Genomic DNA, 15,146 nt, shown 5'->3' with positions numbered 1-15,146 from the left:
TGGCCACCGCCAAACCATGATGTCACAGTGACATTGTGGCCCTAATACCCACACGGTGCTTATTGTACTATGATCATTGCTGTTCCCATCAGTACTAAAGCAGGGTAATAAAAAGAGCCCCTGGTCCTGTCCATACTTACCATGGTGCACGGCCAATGTGTTTGTCGGTGGCTACATCTGTAATAGTGAATAGCGTAAGCAGCAGTTACCAGCTGTAGGTGCCTCGTAAACAATGGTCCAGATCAATAACACATGCACTTAAGTCTCTCCAATCAGCTGATCAGGTGGGGGTGCTGGGGGTAATAAAAAAAGCCATAAGCATTAAAGTACTGGAAATACCCTTGAAGTTACTTCCATAAAACTTCTGCCAGCTGTATTGTGTAAAAGACCAAATGTGCAAATCAATCCCAGATGACATTCAATATTGTAAAAGTTCTGTAATTTTTTTGAATTCATGAAACTCTACTACTCCATTTGTTCCTTAACTTTTCAGGTTCATTGCAATAACATGTTCTCAAAGGGAGTGAAAATCTTCAAGGAAGTGCAGTGTTTCTTTAGATCGGAAGCAAATGAATGGGAAGCCAATTCCGTCATCTCGGTGTTGATAATGGATGATGCCAATCCCAGCGCACGCTACGTCACCGTGCAGCTTCATAACCGTATGGCCAGAGCTATCAAGTGCCAGTACTATTTTGCTGACTCCTGGATGATGTTCAGTGAGATCACCTTTCAGTCTGGTAAGTATCGGAATCTAAAAAAAAAAATTTTCTTGCATTCAGTTTTAGGGATCTCTTGTTCTACTAACCGAATATCCACTGCTGCAAGGAGTTCTTTACTTTAGGGAGAGCAGAAAGTGTCAGGGAATACACTGGGACATTGTGAACATGTCAGTATTCACACTTTTGTTATCTCTGTAATTCTATGTAAAAGTATTTTATCATGTTTCACCAATATGTTTCCTCGATGTCAACAGATGCTGCCATGTACAACAATTCATTAAGTCCTCCACGGCCGGCTAGTGTTCCAACTACATATGGTATGTAGATACAAAGAAATATCTTATCTCGCAATCTTTTAGGATCGTAATAGTAGGCTCCTTTAACATTAGTGGTAAGTAGAGTTGCTGAACTGTTTGGGATTTGACTCCCGGCGTATGGAGAAGTCCGATGCAGCCTATGGCCGTATTAATGTTTTCCTGGCAGCCCTAGGGCTGCATCCAACTTCTCAGGATGCCGGGAGTCAAATGCCAGATGTTTGGGTTTCAATAACGTTGCCGACACCGAACAGTTTGGCAACTCTGCTGAACACTATTTAACATTAATAAAAAAAATAAGTCTAAAAATCTGGCAGATTATGGTATGATGGAAAAATTACTGAAAAGCTGGGGTCCTAAATCTTGTGTCTTGGAGGCCACATGTGGTTCATTGCCCTTAAAGTGAATTTACCATCAGGTACATTCGCTTTAAGTGTTGCACATGAATTGAACAGCGCCACAGCAAGGGAAGCGTCTACTTTTCGGACTGTGACCCGGTTCCCACGCACGATGCCGATCTATTACCGAGCACCAGCCCGGCCAGCCCATCTCTAGTGGGAGGAAAACCCCCTCCCCTTTATGACGAGGCTCCAGTAATTCTAATAGAGCGCTTCAGCTCAGGCCAGTGCTCGGTAATAGACTTAGGCAGGAAGCAGGCTGCGGTTCAAAGAAAAGGACAGCGGCATCGGCTTCCCCACGCCAGCGCGTTCCGTTCATGTGCAACACTTAAAGTGAATGTACCTGATAGAACATTCACTTTAAAAGGGAATCTATCAGCACGCAGACCCTACCCCCCAACAGATTCCCTTTAAGGCCTCTTCACATTGGTTGATTATTCTGCAAATGATTGTTCGCAATAATTGGTCCATATTAAAGAGAAAATGCTAATTTGTTGGCTCATTTCATCTTTGTTCACCCACTAAAATTGTAAAATGCTGCACATTGCCTTATGTTATCAGGGAATATGCAGCCAATAATGCTGAAGTGTAAAGTGTAGCTGGCAAGTACGCTGCCCCGATCAGTGTGAAATCCATTACACCAAGTCGGTACTATGCACAAGGCCCATTGTGATCCATTTAGTATTGTGCACAGAACCGACCTGTCATGGTTATATCCATGGATACCTGAATTTTCATGCCAATTGGGTCAGCGTACTTCATGAGAGGTACACTTTAAGTGTGGGCATGGGAAAGATCATTTGTGTTGTCAACTTGTACATAGACAGTCAGTACTCTTATTGAGTAGCCATCTTCCAGTGTAAAGGGACCCTCAGAGTTGACTGTGGACCCCAAGATAAGGTTTGGCACCTCTATTGTACAGAATGTCCATTAAGTAGCCTTGCTAGCAGTGTGGGATAATAGAACACATACTATCCTACTAACAGCTAAAGAACGCTCACAAGGTTAAGTCACACTAATAGTTATATGTGCAAAAAACACATAGCTTTAAAAGTTGTCTTCGTTTCTTTCTTTACAAAAAAATCACTATTATAACAGCTGTGTGAAAGTGTCAAAGAGGCGTGGCTTCAATGGCAAAGGGGCATGGTCTAAGCTTTCAACGCCGTTGCTCAAATCATATGTGCTGAGAGAGAGCTGTTCCTGTGTCTCTGTTGGCAAAGAGGGTAAAAACTCAGGCCACGACTTCAAAAAATCACCACACCTGTGCCATAAATTGGAAACAACCCCGTATGGGCAGGATTTGAGCAGGGCATGGCACTATAAGCTGAGCCATTCATGTCAATCAAACAGCAACGGGGGCAGATATTCAGACCACAGAGTGTTGCAGCTTTAGGCTATGTTCACACTGCGTACGAATCTGTACGCAGATCTTACGCTGCCGAACATGTGCGGCTGAAACTACGGACGTGCGAAAAATCGACATGCGGCCGGATGCGTATGCACCGCTAACATACGCCCGTAGTACAGTTATGCTCTCCTAGCTTGTTTCGAAGCGATCTGAGGCAGGTCATTTACTTGGAAATCTTCGCCCAGCCCCGTTAACCACACAGAACCTTTTGGATCGAAAAATCAAGTTCAATTTGGCTGAAATAAGTATTTCGTACGGGACCGCATGGAAATCCACGGCCGTGAGTATTAACATTTCCGTCCTCAAACAATGGTCTTGTTCATTTTTCACGGCGCCGTATACGATCCGGCCGTAAGCTCATACGTAGTGTGCACTGTGCGGGCGTATATTGTATACTTTCAAGCGAACGCATCAACCTCAAAACTACCTGCGTATATTCGCGGTTCGCACTACGGACGGATTCATAGGCAGTGTGAACATAGCCTAAGTAACAGAAGAATCTAGGCCACACCACTTTGACATCTTATATTAAAGTTGGCCGAACCTGCCTCCGAGCTCTGCATTGACAGATGATGTCAGTGGAGAGAAGGGTGGATCAATGCTTGAGCCAATTGTTCTTCCAGTGTATGTAGAAGCCAGGACAGGTAATTGGAATTAAACATGTATGGACACCATTACACAATGGTAGGTCATGATGCAGTAAAGTTTTTACGGTATGAAACAAATTTTTCCAAGTCTTACTATAGACTAAGGCCTATTCCACGGGAGCGATAATCGGCCCGATTCGGCTGATTATCGCTCGGTGGAATAGAGAAAACGTTCTTTGTATATAGAAAAATACCGCTGGTGCTATTCAAGCTGTGTGACCAGGTCCCAAACCAAGCCGCTCACTTGGTATTAAGTCCAATGCAATAAGTAATGGGAAACTACAACCTCTTTTTTGCGAAAAACTTGTTTCTCTTTATATATATATATATATATATATATATCTTGCAATTTTCACAATAAAGATGAAAAAATCTCCAACATACAGATAAGACAGAGACTTGCTAGCACCAATCCAGGGTGTGAAGATCATCTTGCGTCTGTCCAACACACTGTGGTGACGTTTTTCTTTTTTTATGTTTATCTGTATGTTGGAGATTTTTTCATCTACATTGTGAAAATTGCAAGATATATATATAAAGAGAAACAAGTTTTTCGCAAACAAGAGGTTGTAGTGTCCCATTACTTACTGCAATAGAAAAAACAATCAGCCGATGATCGTGTCATCGGCTGATCGTTTATTTAGGGCCAGACCTAAAATCATCGGTCCCCCACCGCGCATCGCTACGGTGGAATAACGTTGCGCGGCGGGCGACCGACGATTTTAGAAGCACAGCATACATTACCTAGCAGGGCTTCTCCTCTGCTCCGTCTTCCTCCCCAGGTCCCACGACACAGCATCAGCAGCTCGGGAGCGGCCTGACTGAGCGGTCAGACCATTTAGCCAATCACAGGCCAGGTCCGCCGCGGCCAGTAATTGGCTGAGCTGTCTGACAGCTCACACAGGCCTCACCGGAGTTGATGCTGCACCGTGGGACCCGGGGAGGAAGACTGAGCGGAGGAGAAGCCCTGCTAGGTAATGTATGCTGCAAGGGCTGCAAGGACATCGGTAACGATGTTCCTGCAGCCCTCGCTCAACGATCATCGGGCCGTGAAATAGGCCCAGTAAACGAGCACCGATTTATTAGATCGGCGCTCATTTACATCATTGCTCGGGCCCTGCTTAGCCCGTGAAATAGGACCCTAAGGGTGCATGTACACTACGGAATCTGCAGCAGGTTATCCATGCGGATTCCTCAGCGTGCACGCAACCTAACAACGTACAAGAAAAAAATCTTATTCAATACTAGTTTGCTTATGCTGTATCTTGCCTTAAAGGTATACTCTGCACTTTTTATATATAACGTTGCCTTTATTAACAACATAATAAACAGGCTAATTTTACCAAACCATGCTCCCCTGGTGTCCTCGTGCGGTATCTCTAGGTCCCCCTGCTGAAAGCCGCCGTCACCACTTCCGTACTGGACTTGTCTTGGCAGTGACAGCCCGCTCAGCTAATTACTGGTAGCAGCGCTGTCCCATCTCAGTCTCAGTTCCAGTGATTGGCTGCGCAGGCTGTCACTGCTAAGACGAGTCAGCCTTGGAAGTGGTGGCAGCAGCTTTTAGCGGGGTCACAGGAGGACACCATAGGAGCATGGCAAAGTAAAAATAGAATGTTTATGTTGTATGTAGGAGCGGCATTAAATTTAATTTTTTTTTAACATGCCAGGGTACCCCTTTAGGTATTGTATGTATAGAGGTGCTAAGTTATAGATGGGCTCTCTCACACATGTTGATACAAGCCGCAGCCACAATCCTGCATTGCACCTTAACTTAGGCTAGGTTCACACTATGTAACTGTGCGGCTGTATTTTTTATGCGGCTGTAAATGTGCGGATGAAACTAAGGCCGTGGGAAAAAATAGACATGCGGCTGAAAACATACGGTCATTTACTTGGAAATCTGGTTCAACTAAAAATAACAAATAAAATCTTAAGAAAGTGATGCAAACACCTCTGGATGCATCTGGGAAAGCAGGGAACACAGTTTACATGAATCGCTATTACCGGGGTTAGCGATCCTCTGCAGTATGCCGATGTCTCTCATGGTTAATATATTGAATTAATAAAACACATTTTCTTTGTAATAAAGTCCCTTTTGTTGTTCAATAATTTAATTCTAACGAATCCATCATTGTGCAATTAAATATACTGTTAAAATAAATATATATATAAATAAATGTATATTTATCTATATATTTATTTTTTGACAGTATATTTAATTGCACAATGATGGATTCATTAGAATTAAATTATTGAACAACGAAACTGATTTTATTTCAACGAAAATGTGTATTATTAATTAAATATTAATTAGTACAGGAAGCTCCAGTAAGCCGTTAATTCATATTGCCGGCAATAGAGCTTTCTGTACTAATCATCACTTTACTTTAATTAAAACATCAAATGTTTCTTCTAATTATGTTATCACAATAGCATTATTAGAAGAAACATTTAGAATTATATGTGCGCTCAGCTGATTGGCTGATCGGCTGAGCGCACATATAATTAGCTGGTCCGCAGTACAGTGACTTCATTGTGCTGCGGACCAGCGAAGAGGACACATCGGGGTGAGTATAGAGCTCTCTCCACCCCCTCCCCAGCACTGCACCCCTCCCTTAACCCCTTCCTTGCTGGGATGGGTGCAGTCTGACATCAGTCTGGCCCCCAAGGGGTTAAGGGGGATGCAATACATCCTCCCTTAACCCCTTGGGGGCCAGACTGTAAGCAGCGATCTGTAAAGATGCTGCATACTGTAAGGTGCACAACACCGCTCACAATGATGGGTGTTGTGCTCCTGTTTGTGTGTTTTTTGTGTGTTTCTCCCTTTTTGTTTTTCAGATATCGGTATCCTGGGGATTACGTCGGATTCCGTGGACTACGTCGATGACCAGCGGTTGTTAAAATAAATAAATAATTAAAAAAAAACGCATAGGGTCCCCCCTATTTTTATAACCAGCCGGGTTAAAAACCAAACGACAGCAGCCTGGTAACACCAGGGTGGGAAGAGCCATTGGTTTAGGCCCTCCCCAGCCTAAATCTTACCAGCCTGCTGCCGCCCGGTCCAGGAGCGCCAATTTTGACGCTCCGGGACCACTGGCACCCGGCTCTTCCCAGTACCCCTAGTGGCATTGGGTACTGGGGTAATAATAGGGGGTTAGTGTTAGCCATTTTATACCGGCTAACACTAGGCCCCAACTTAGTAATGGATTTCGTCTATTAGACGGCTATAAAGTAAAGAAATAAAGACAAGAACATTTTTTTATTCAAATAAAAACACCCCCACACCCCTCATTGACCATTTTATAAAAAAAAAAAAACAACAAACAACCGCTGGTCATCGACGTAGTCCACGGAATCCGACGTAATCCCCAGGATACCAATATCTGAAAAACAAAGGGAGAAACACACAAAAAACACACAAACAGGAGCACAACACCCATCATTGTGAGCGGTGTTGTGCTCCTTACAGTATGCAGCATCTTTATAGATCGCTGCTTACAGTCTGGCCCCCAAGGGGTTAAGGGAGGATGTATTGCATCCCTCTTAACCCCTTGGGGGCCAGACTGATGTCAGACTGCACCCATCCCAGCAAGGAAGGGGTTAAGTGACCCCCCCTTCCTTGCTGGGAGGGGTGCAGTGCTGGGGAGGGGGTGGGGAGAGCTCTATACTCACCCCGATATGTCCTCTTCGCTGGTCCGCAGCACAATGAAGTCACTGTGCTGCGGACCCGCTAATTATATGTGCGCTCAGCCGATCAGCCAATCAGCTGGGCGCACATATAATTCTAAATGTTTCTTCTTATAATGCTATTGTGATAACATAATTAGAAGAAACATTTGATGTTTTAATTAAAGTAAAGTGATGATTAGTACAGAAAGCTCTATTGCCGGCATATGAATTAACGGCTTATGGAGCTTCCTGTACTAATTAATATTTAATTAATAAAACACATTTTCGTTGAAATAAATTCAGTTTCGTTGTTTAATAATTTAATTCTAACGAATCCATCATTGTGCAATTAAATATACTGTCAAAAAATAAATATATATATAAATATACATTTATTTATATATATATTTATTTTAACAGTATATTTAATTGCAAAACAATGGATTCGTTAGAATTAAATTATTGAACAACGAAAGGGACTTTATTACAAAGAAAATGTGTTTTATTAATTTAATATATTAACTATTAGAGGCATCGGCATTCGGCATCATTGCCGGCTATTTTTGAAGTACTCCGTACGGACCGCCTGTCAATCCACGGCCGCGTTTCCAGCCGCAAACAATGGTCTTGTTCATTTTTTACGGGTCCGTTTACGATAGGGCCGTAGATTCATACATAGTGTGCACTGTGCAGCCGTATATCGTATACTTTCCAGCGTACGCATGAACCACCAAAAATACCGCCGCACAATTACAGCCGCAAATACAGCCGCACTGTTACATAGTGTGAACCTGGCCTAATGGTGCGTTTACACAGAGATTTATCTGACAGATTTCTGAAGCCAAAGCCACCAATGGATTTGAGAAGAGGAGAAATCTCAGTCTTTCCTTTATGACCTGTTCTCTGTTTATAGTCTGTATCTGGCTTTGGCTTCAAAAATCTGTCAGATAAATCTCTTTGCGTAAACACATCATAAGGCTATGTTCACACTGCGTATATGTCCGGCCTCATATTTTCGCGGCCGGACATATACGCGGTAAACTCCGGCCGGAGATTTACGCTACTTGCGGCCGGCTACATACGGACCGCGAACTTACGCCCGTAGTCTACTTACGCTTCCCGAGTGCCCTACGTAGTGCTCTGACAGCGGTCTTTTACTTGGAAAGCTTCGCCTAGCCCCGGACACCCCACAGAACCTTTTGGATCGGCACAAAAAGCTGCAAAAATGAAGAAATCACCACTACGTACAGGACCGCATGTTACGCTACGGGCGTAAGTTACGGCATTTTCATCCGCAAACAATGTTCTGGTTCATTTTTTACGGTGTTGCGTACGATCCGGGCGTAAGTTCGTACGTAGTGTAAACTGTGCAGCCGTACATCGTATACTTTCCATTGTACGCAAACTACGTAAGTCTCCGGCCGCTTATTCACGGAACGCGCTACGGCCGGAAACTTACATAGTGTGAACATAGCCTAAGAGTTGGAGTTTCAATGCAGTAACGTAATGAAAGACGGCTGGATGGCAATTAAATAATTAATGTCTGCAATGAAATGATGCAGTAACACAATGAAATGTAATGTTAATGCATGTGTGAACACAGCCTTAACAGTGACGTCCATGTGCTACCTGAAAAGTTAATCACAAGTAGCCACAGCTAGCTTAAAGTATTCTGGGAGTATTACTGGGGGCATTCCGCTCCAACATAACTTTTGATATGTTGTTGCCCATGGTGAGACCAAAAATTCCTTTCATACTTGTTGTTATCTTTTAAGTCTCCTTTTCCCAGTTTTCAGCTGCTGCTTTCTGCTGAAGACACAAAAAACTTTGTGTGAGCTTTTCTCTCTGTCTCCCCCTCCTCCCCACTCCCTTCCAAGACGGTTAATGTAAACAAGTCCCTGTTTACATTAGCTCAGAACTGGGGGAAGGACATTTTGTATAAACACTTAGGTAAACCAATGTGTAATACTGTAATAACACAAATATGTTATTCTCTTCTTAGACCCCACCCTTAAAATAGATGACAGCAATACACGCCTCCTGATTGGTTGCTTAGTGGCCATCATCTTTATACTAGTAGCGATCATTGTGATTATCCTGTGGCGACAGTTTTGGCAGAAGATGCTAGAGAAGGTACAATGAGACCTTTTATTATGCCTCTATAATTAGCTGAGATGATATCATTGTTATGTATTGTCATATTATTTGTCTTCTGTATATTTTAGTTTTTTATTATCATCCATATATGTGATGGCTATAGCCAGGCAGTAGAGCTGGGTGACTAGTTTTCATTTTATGTTCATGACAAATTTCAAGGTAAAATAAGGTAAATGTCTCCAATTACACCATTTTGATTACTAAGTGTATTTCCAATGCACTTGATCCCTAAGGTAACATTATTCGTTATTATTATTTGTTCTATGATGAATTGCAAGTTGAAAACATTGTAACTTGAGACCATAGCTCTATTGTAAACTAGTAACTGGTTCACAAGAAAAAATCCTGACGCAGACAGTTTTGGCAGGGACGTTCTTGTTTTTTCATTTTCTCCTTCCAAGAGCTTTTTTTTATTCTGCCATCAGCATAGCTGTACCAAGTTGGGGCAAGTTGGACTTTTGCATTGTTGTATTTGTATCACCTAGATTTGTTTTAAATGACTGGATCCAGACAATGACATGTTCTTTTTTTTCCTAATCTGTTTTTTATTTTATGATTGTAATTTATTTTATTTTTAGTATAGCATAATGAGGGCAGCCATCTTGCCTTAGTGGTTTTTTAACAGCATTTAGTGACATGCTTTATGGCAAGCCTCATGGATACAGACATAGGCTATGTTCACACAACGTATATTTTAGTAAAACCACGGCCGTTGTACACCAGCCGTGATTATTACGAAAATATACATTACCTTGCTGTCTCAGGGATCCCACAAAGTATATGCTCCGGCCGGGATCCCTAGCGGCGCCGCAAACAACTGACATGTCAGTTTTCTGCGGCTGCTATTCATTGAATAGCGGCCGCAAAAAACCCTTTCAGTGCACATTTTGAAGCGAGCGGCTCTGGCCATAGCGTGCAGTGGAGAGTTTTGATGCAGGTGCACACAGATGCCCCTGCATCAGAACTCTGCGGCCCGAAAGGTACTGCAGTACCGGCCAGGATGATCTTTTCAGAGACCGGCTGTTCTGTGACCCAGCTGGGTCACAGAACGGCCAGCCTCTTACATAGTATGAACATAGCCATAGTGAACATCTCCAGAAACTATTGTTTGTATGGGACACATTTGTTGGCATGTTCTGTTACCTCTGTAGAGGTGATTCCATGGGGGGGGGGGAGGCTGACCTTTAAGCGCTATCTATTGTTTCTATCTACTTGCGTCAACTTTTACTGCAATTCTGTACAGATCACTTTCCAGCAGTCTCCTACTTATTATCACAGACAGAACAAGAAGTATCAGTTTAGTTTTAGGCCTAGAGGTCAGAATGAAAACTACAAGATTTCAGGAATATTTTATATAGACCGTATAATGGAAAATTTAAAAAAAATCACCAAAGTTAAAAGTTCCTAAAAAATATATTTAACATAACAAATTGTTTTTTATAGTTGATAGAACTTTTTGTGATTACACATTTTTTTTAATGTACCATAAAATGTTTTTAAAACTTCATATATATATATGTGTATGTTTTGCGTTTCATTTTTATTGTGTAGTACAAATGGCATGTTACCTTTATCCTCCGATTACAGGATTAGAGCAGTAACAAATTTATGTTGTTTTTTAAAATATTTTTGGCGGAATGTCAACAAACTTTCATTGCTGTCTTTTTATGTTTCCTTTTTATTTTCAGGCCTCCAGAAGGATGTTGGATGAGGAGCTGACAGTCAGTCTCTCGATCCCCAGTGATTCCAATACATTCAGTGCAAATCGAAGGCATGAATCTATGTCAACTAGTGAACATGAATCCAACTCCACCTATGATAGGATATTTCCCCTTGGGCCAGACTATCAGGAGCTCACAGCACAAGCGGTAGTGGAGGAGGAAGCTGGTATGTTCTAGAACGTTTTATTAACACAATTGAATACCTCAGTCTGTTAAAGATCATTGTCACCATTGCTGACCTGTCTGTTTTAGCAAATACATGTAATGCCCATGTAATAACAATTCTGGCAACTCTCTTCTTACAGCCTTGTCATGTGCTGTTATTCTTACTAGAGATCTATGACTGAATAAGCAGCTGGGTGTTACCAATTGGGGGCATGCCCCTACACATTCTCAGACTATCCAATCAGAGCTCACAGTGCCAGCCTATGTAGGGATAAAAGAAAAACAGAAAGACACTATAAGAATCGGCGCACTCACCACCAAATCACAATTCCAAGTAACCTTTATTTAAAGGGGTAGTGCACCAAAAAAAAATTCTTTCAAATCAACTGCTGCCATGAAGTGCCAGAGATTTGTAATTTACTTCTATTAAAAAATCTCAAGCCTTCCAGTACTTATCAGCTGCTGTATGCCCAGCAGGAAGTGGTATTGATTCCAGTCTGGAGAGCAGGAAAGGTTTTCTATGGGGATTTGCTCCTTCTCTGGACAGTTCCTGACATGGACAGAGGAGGCAACAGAGAGCACTGTGTCAGACAGGAAAGAAAACACCACTTCCTGCTGGACATACAGCAGCTGATAAGTACTGGAAGGCTTGAGATTTTTTAATAGAAGTAAATTACAAATCTCTGGCACTTCATGGCAGCAGTTGATTTGAAAGAAAAAAAATTTGGGTGCACTACCCCTTTAAACATATCATTTCAAAAGCAACAAAAATGTTTAAAACCTGGAGATAACATACAAACTCTTTTCAGATGTTGCCCATGGTGGCATTTAAACCCAGGACCCCAGAACTCCAAGGCTACAGTGTGAACCACTGAGCCACTGTGCTGGACACTAGAGATGATCGAACATTGGTAAATCATAGGTTCGATCGAACTCGAACCTTCTCGAACCTAGGTAATAGGTTGTATCCCTGTTTTCTAGGCGGTACCCGGGCAATCTCCACCTTCCCCACAGAACGGGAAGACATCGGGAATGAAATGCGGAAGGTTTGATCGAACCTAAGATTTCCCGATGTTCGATCATCTCTATTGCCCACATATTCAATCTCTTGACACCTCGATAAATTATAAAATAACAGGTATGAAAAAAAAATATATATGAATCCCACTGGGTAGTGCATTAAATTAAACAATAAATATTACAAAAGAAGATCCCGGACCAGACCCAATGCGTGTCGTCATGCTATGGTTCCGTGATATGGACGTGTTATGCAATGTTGGCCAAAAAGATGGCTGTCAAATGTCAGATAAAAGGACGTTGTAGGAACATAGCCGTGGACTGTATTTAGTCCACTGAACTCCATGGACCCAGCACTGGTGCACCACAATTTGGTGACATATACCACTACTTTCAAATATAAACATGGCCTAAACAACACAGTCAGAGAAGGGGTTATCCAGCGCTACAAAAACATGGCCACTTTTCCCCCTCTCTTGTCTCCAGATTGGGCGGGGTTTCAAACTCAGTTCCATTGAAGTAAAGGGAGCTTCATTGCAAACAACACCTGAACTGGAGACAACAGTAGGGGGAAAGTGGCCATGTTTTTGTAGCGCTGGATAACCCCTTTAACAATATAAATGCTCCCTGTTTTTGTGATGTAAGTTTCTATTTAAACAGTTAAACTGCTGAGTTTTTGTTCTTGGCTAAAGATATAGGGAGGATTGTAATCCATTCCAAAGTATTTTGTTAGAGCTGAGGATACTGTATCACATAGTCGATGCTTTCATGAATGTAGGAAATGTCGCAATAGAGCACTGGTGACGTGAGCATATAACTGAAGCTACTTCTAGTCAATGTTGTAGAGAATTGGTAGTGGTTTATGATTCCTACACATCCACCATAACTAAAACCACATTTTGACTGTTCTGTTAAGCAGACGAATTTCGATTCCTGGAAAATCTGCTTTTATTTGGATTCCTCGCAGTCTACAAAGAAAAGGCCAGGTGTCTGTGACAACCATGTAATTGCAACTTTATTAAATGACAGAAATAAAAATTAGAGGAATAATTTGCATATTATAAAAGTTTTGTAAAGTGGCATCAAGAAGGAAAAGTCTGGATAATGGCTGCTTTTGAAGATGGCTAAGGGTCCTTTTACTACAGGCAGACGCAAACGAGTGCCGACCAGCGATGCATATCTGTGCTGTCAATTTCCCTTTATCGTTTTCGGCCGTACATCCCCTATTTATACAGGAAGAGACTAAAAAGGATAAATTATAAAGCCTGCTCTTAAGACAAGATCAGTCAAGGATCAGACATTTTCCCCGCTCCTCAGCTTATTGCTTTCAAGAGGGCCAATTATTGGCCGAAGGAGCGTTTCTAGCAATGCTCCTGGCCAATGCCAGGCCACGCTTTAGTTTAGTCAGCCATAGGTTGCCGACTGGTCTGCTTTAAAGGGGTATTCCGGCTGTCTTTGCACTCTGTGATGCCAAGGTCACCAGCAACTTGACCTCAGACTAACCCTCCCAGGATTACAGAGTGCAGAGACAGCCGGCCATGAGCAATCTCAGAGGGAGGAGGTGGAGGGTGATCAAAGCAGAGACAGGGTGAACAGCTCATAACTGGGGAAGGAGACTGGAAAGATAATAAGTATGGAATGAATTGTTAGGGTACTATTACACGGAACGATAATCGGACAAATCGGTCCTATCCAGCCAATTATCGTTCCGTGTAATAAACACAACGATCAGCAGTTGATATAGGTTTGGACCTATAATTGTCGGCCACCGACTGCGCACCGCTACGTGTAATAGCGGTGCGCGGCCGGCAGCTGACGATTAGCAAAATAAATACATTACCTATCCATGGTCCAGGGCTCTTCCTGCGCTCCGCTTCTCCCCGGGTCCCATGCATTGCAGCTTCAGAGCGTCCTGTCTTAGCTGACAGGCAGCTCAGCCAATCACAGGCCGGGACCACCGCGGCCAGTGATTGGCTGAGTGGTCTGTCAGTTAAGACAGGACGCTCTGAAGCTGCAGCACGTGGGATGCGGGGAGAAGCGGACCACAAGAGGAGCCCTGGACCATGGATAGGTGATGTATGCCAGTTTAGCAAGGGCTGTAAGGGCATCGGTAACTATGTCCATGCAGCCCTTGTTAAATGATTATCGAGCTGTGTAATAGGCCCAGTAAACGAGTGACGATCTAGCAGATCGGCGCTCGTTTACAGTTAATATCGGGCCCTGCTCGGCCCACGTAATACTACCCTTAGTCTCCAGGAGGGGTGATGATTCAACATGTATTTTACCTGGCCGGAATACCCCTTTAACATAGCTCTTGTTAAGTGCTGTTTCTCCATGCAAATACGGCAAACTGTTACAGGAATTCATCCAGGAGCACTGTCCGTAGATATCTTTATGCCATCAGGCAATCTCTGCAAGAAGAAACATTGGAACAGTATTAAAAACTACTATTATGTTACTTTTATTTTGCTAGGCTGTTCTGCTGGAAAACTAGCTCTCCCTACAAATGCTGATGGTGTACCCCACTATGCCGAGGCTGATATAGTGAACTTGCAAGGAGTCACTGGTGGCAACACCTACTCTGTTCCGGCAATCACAATGGATCTCCTATCTGGTAAAGAGGTGGCAGTGGAAGAATTTCCAAGAAAGCATTTAACTTTTAAAGAGAAGCTCGGGGAAGGTCAGTTTGGAGAGGTCAGTATTTTTTATTCTTACACTTTATTCATCCTAATGATTCCATGCATTAAATTTAAAAAAAATTATAGCTCCACACTCACAAAAACATGCTGCGATTCGGTTACATTGGCCATTTACATTAGATAGTTGATGGTCAAATGCTGATTTGGCTGACACCTTCCTCTTTCAATCCCATCATAGCATAAGGTGTTCTGAGTGAGGAGAGTAAGCCACTGCCAGGCACCTCTGTTGGCA

General features: G+C 42.7%; 1 protein-coding gene across 3 annotated transcripts in view; it reads left to right on the top strand.

The window, feature by feature from the left end:
* The window catches only part of DDR2 (discoidin domain receptor tyrosine kinase 2), a 141,537-nt gene that overhangs the window by 109,054 nt on the left and 17,337 nt on the right, over window positions 1–15,146 (top strand). For all 3 annotated transcript variants that reach the window (XM_069967409.1, XM_069967410.1, XM_069967408.1), the window contains 5 exons: window positions 494–737; window positions 974–1,036; window positions 9,158–9,288; window positions 11,001–11,199; window positions 14,689–14,909. In XM_069967409.1, the coding sequence (XP_069823510.1) occupies window positions 494–737; window positions 974–1,036; window positions 9,158–9,288; window positions 11,001–11,199; window positions 14,689–14,909 (858 nt within the window). The remainder of the gene's footprint in view (window positions 1–493; window positions 738–973; window positions 1,037–9,157; window positions 9,289–11,000; window positions 11,200–14,688; window positions 14,910–15,146) is intronic.

Source organism: Dendropsophus ebraccatus, chromosome 4 (assembly GCF_027789765.1).
Source record: "Dendropsophus ebraccatus isolate aDenEbr1 chromosome 4, aDenEbr1.pat, whole genome shotgun sequence".
In the NCBI taxonomy this organism is placed as follows: Eukaryota; Metazoa; Chordata; class Amphibia; order Anura; family Hylidae; genus Dendropsophus; species Dendropsophus ebraccatus.
This window is presented reverse-complemented; position numbering and strand designations above follow the sequence as displayed.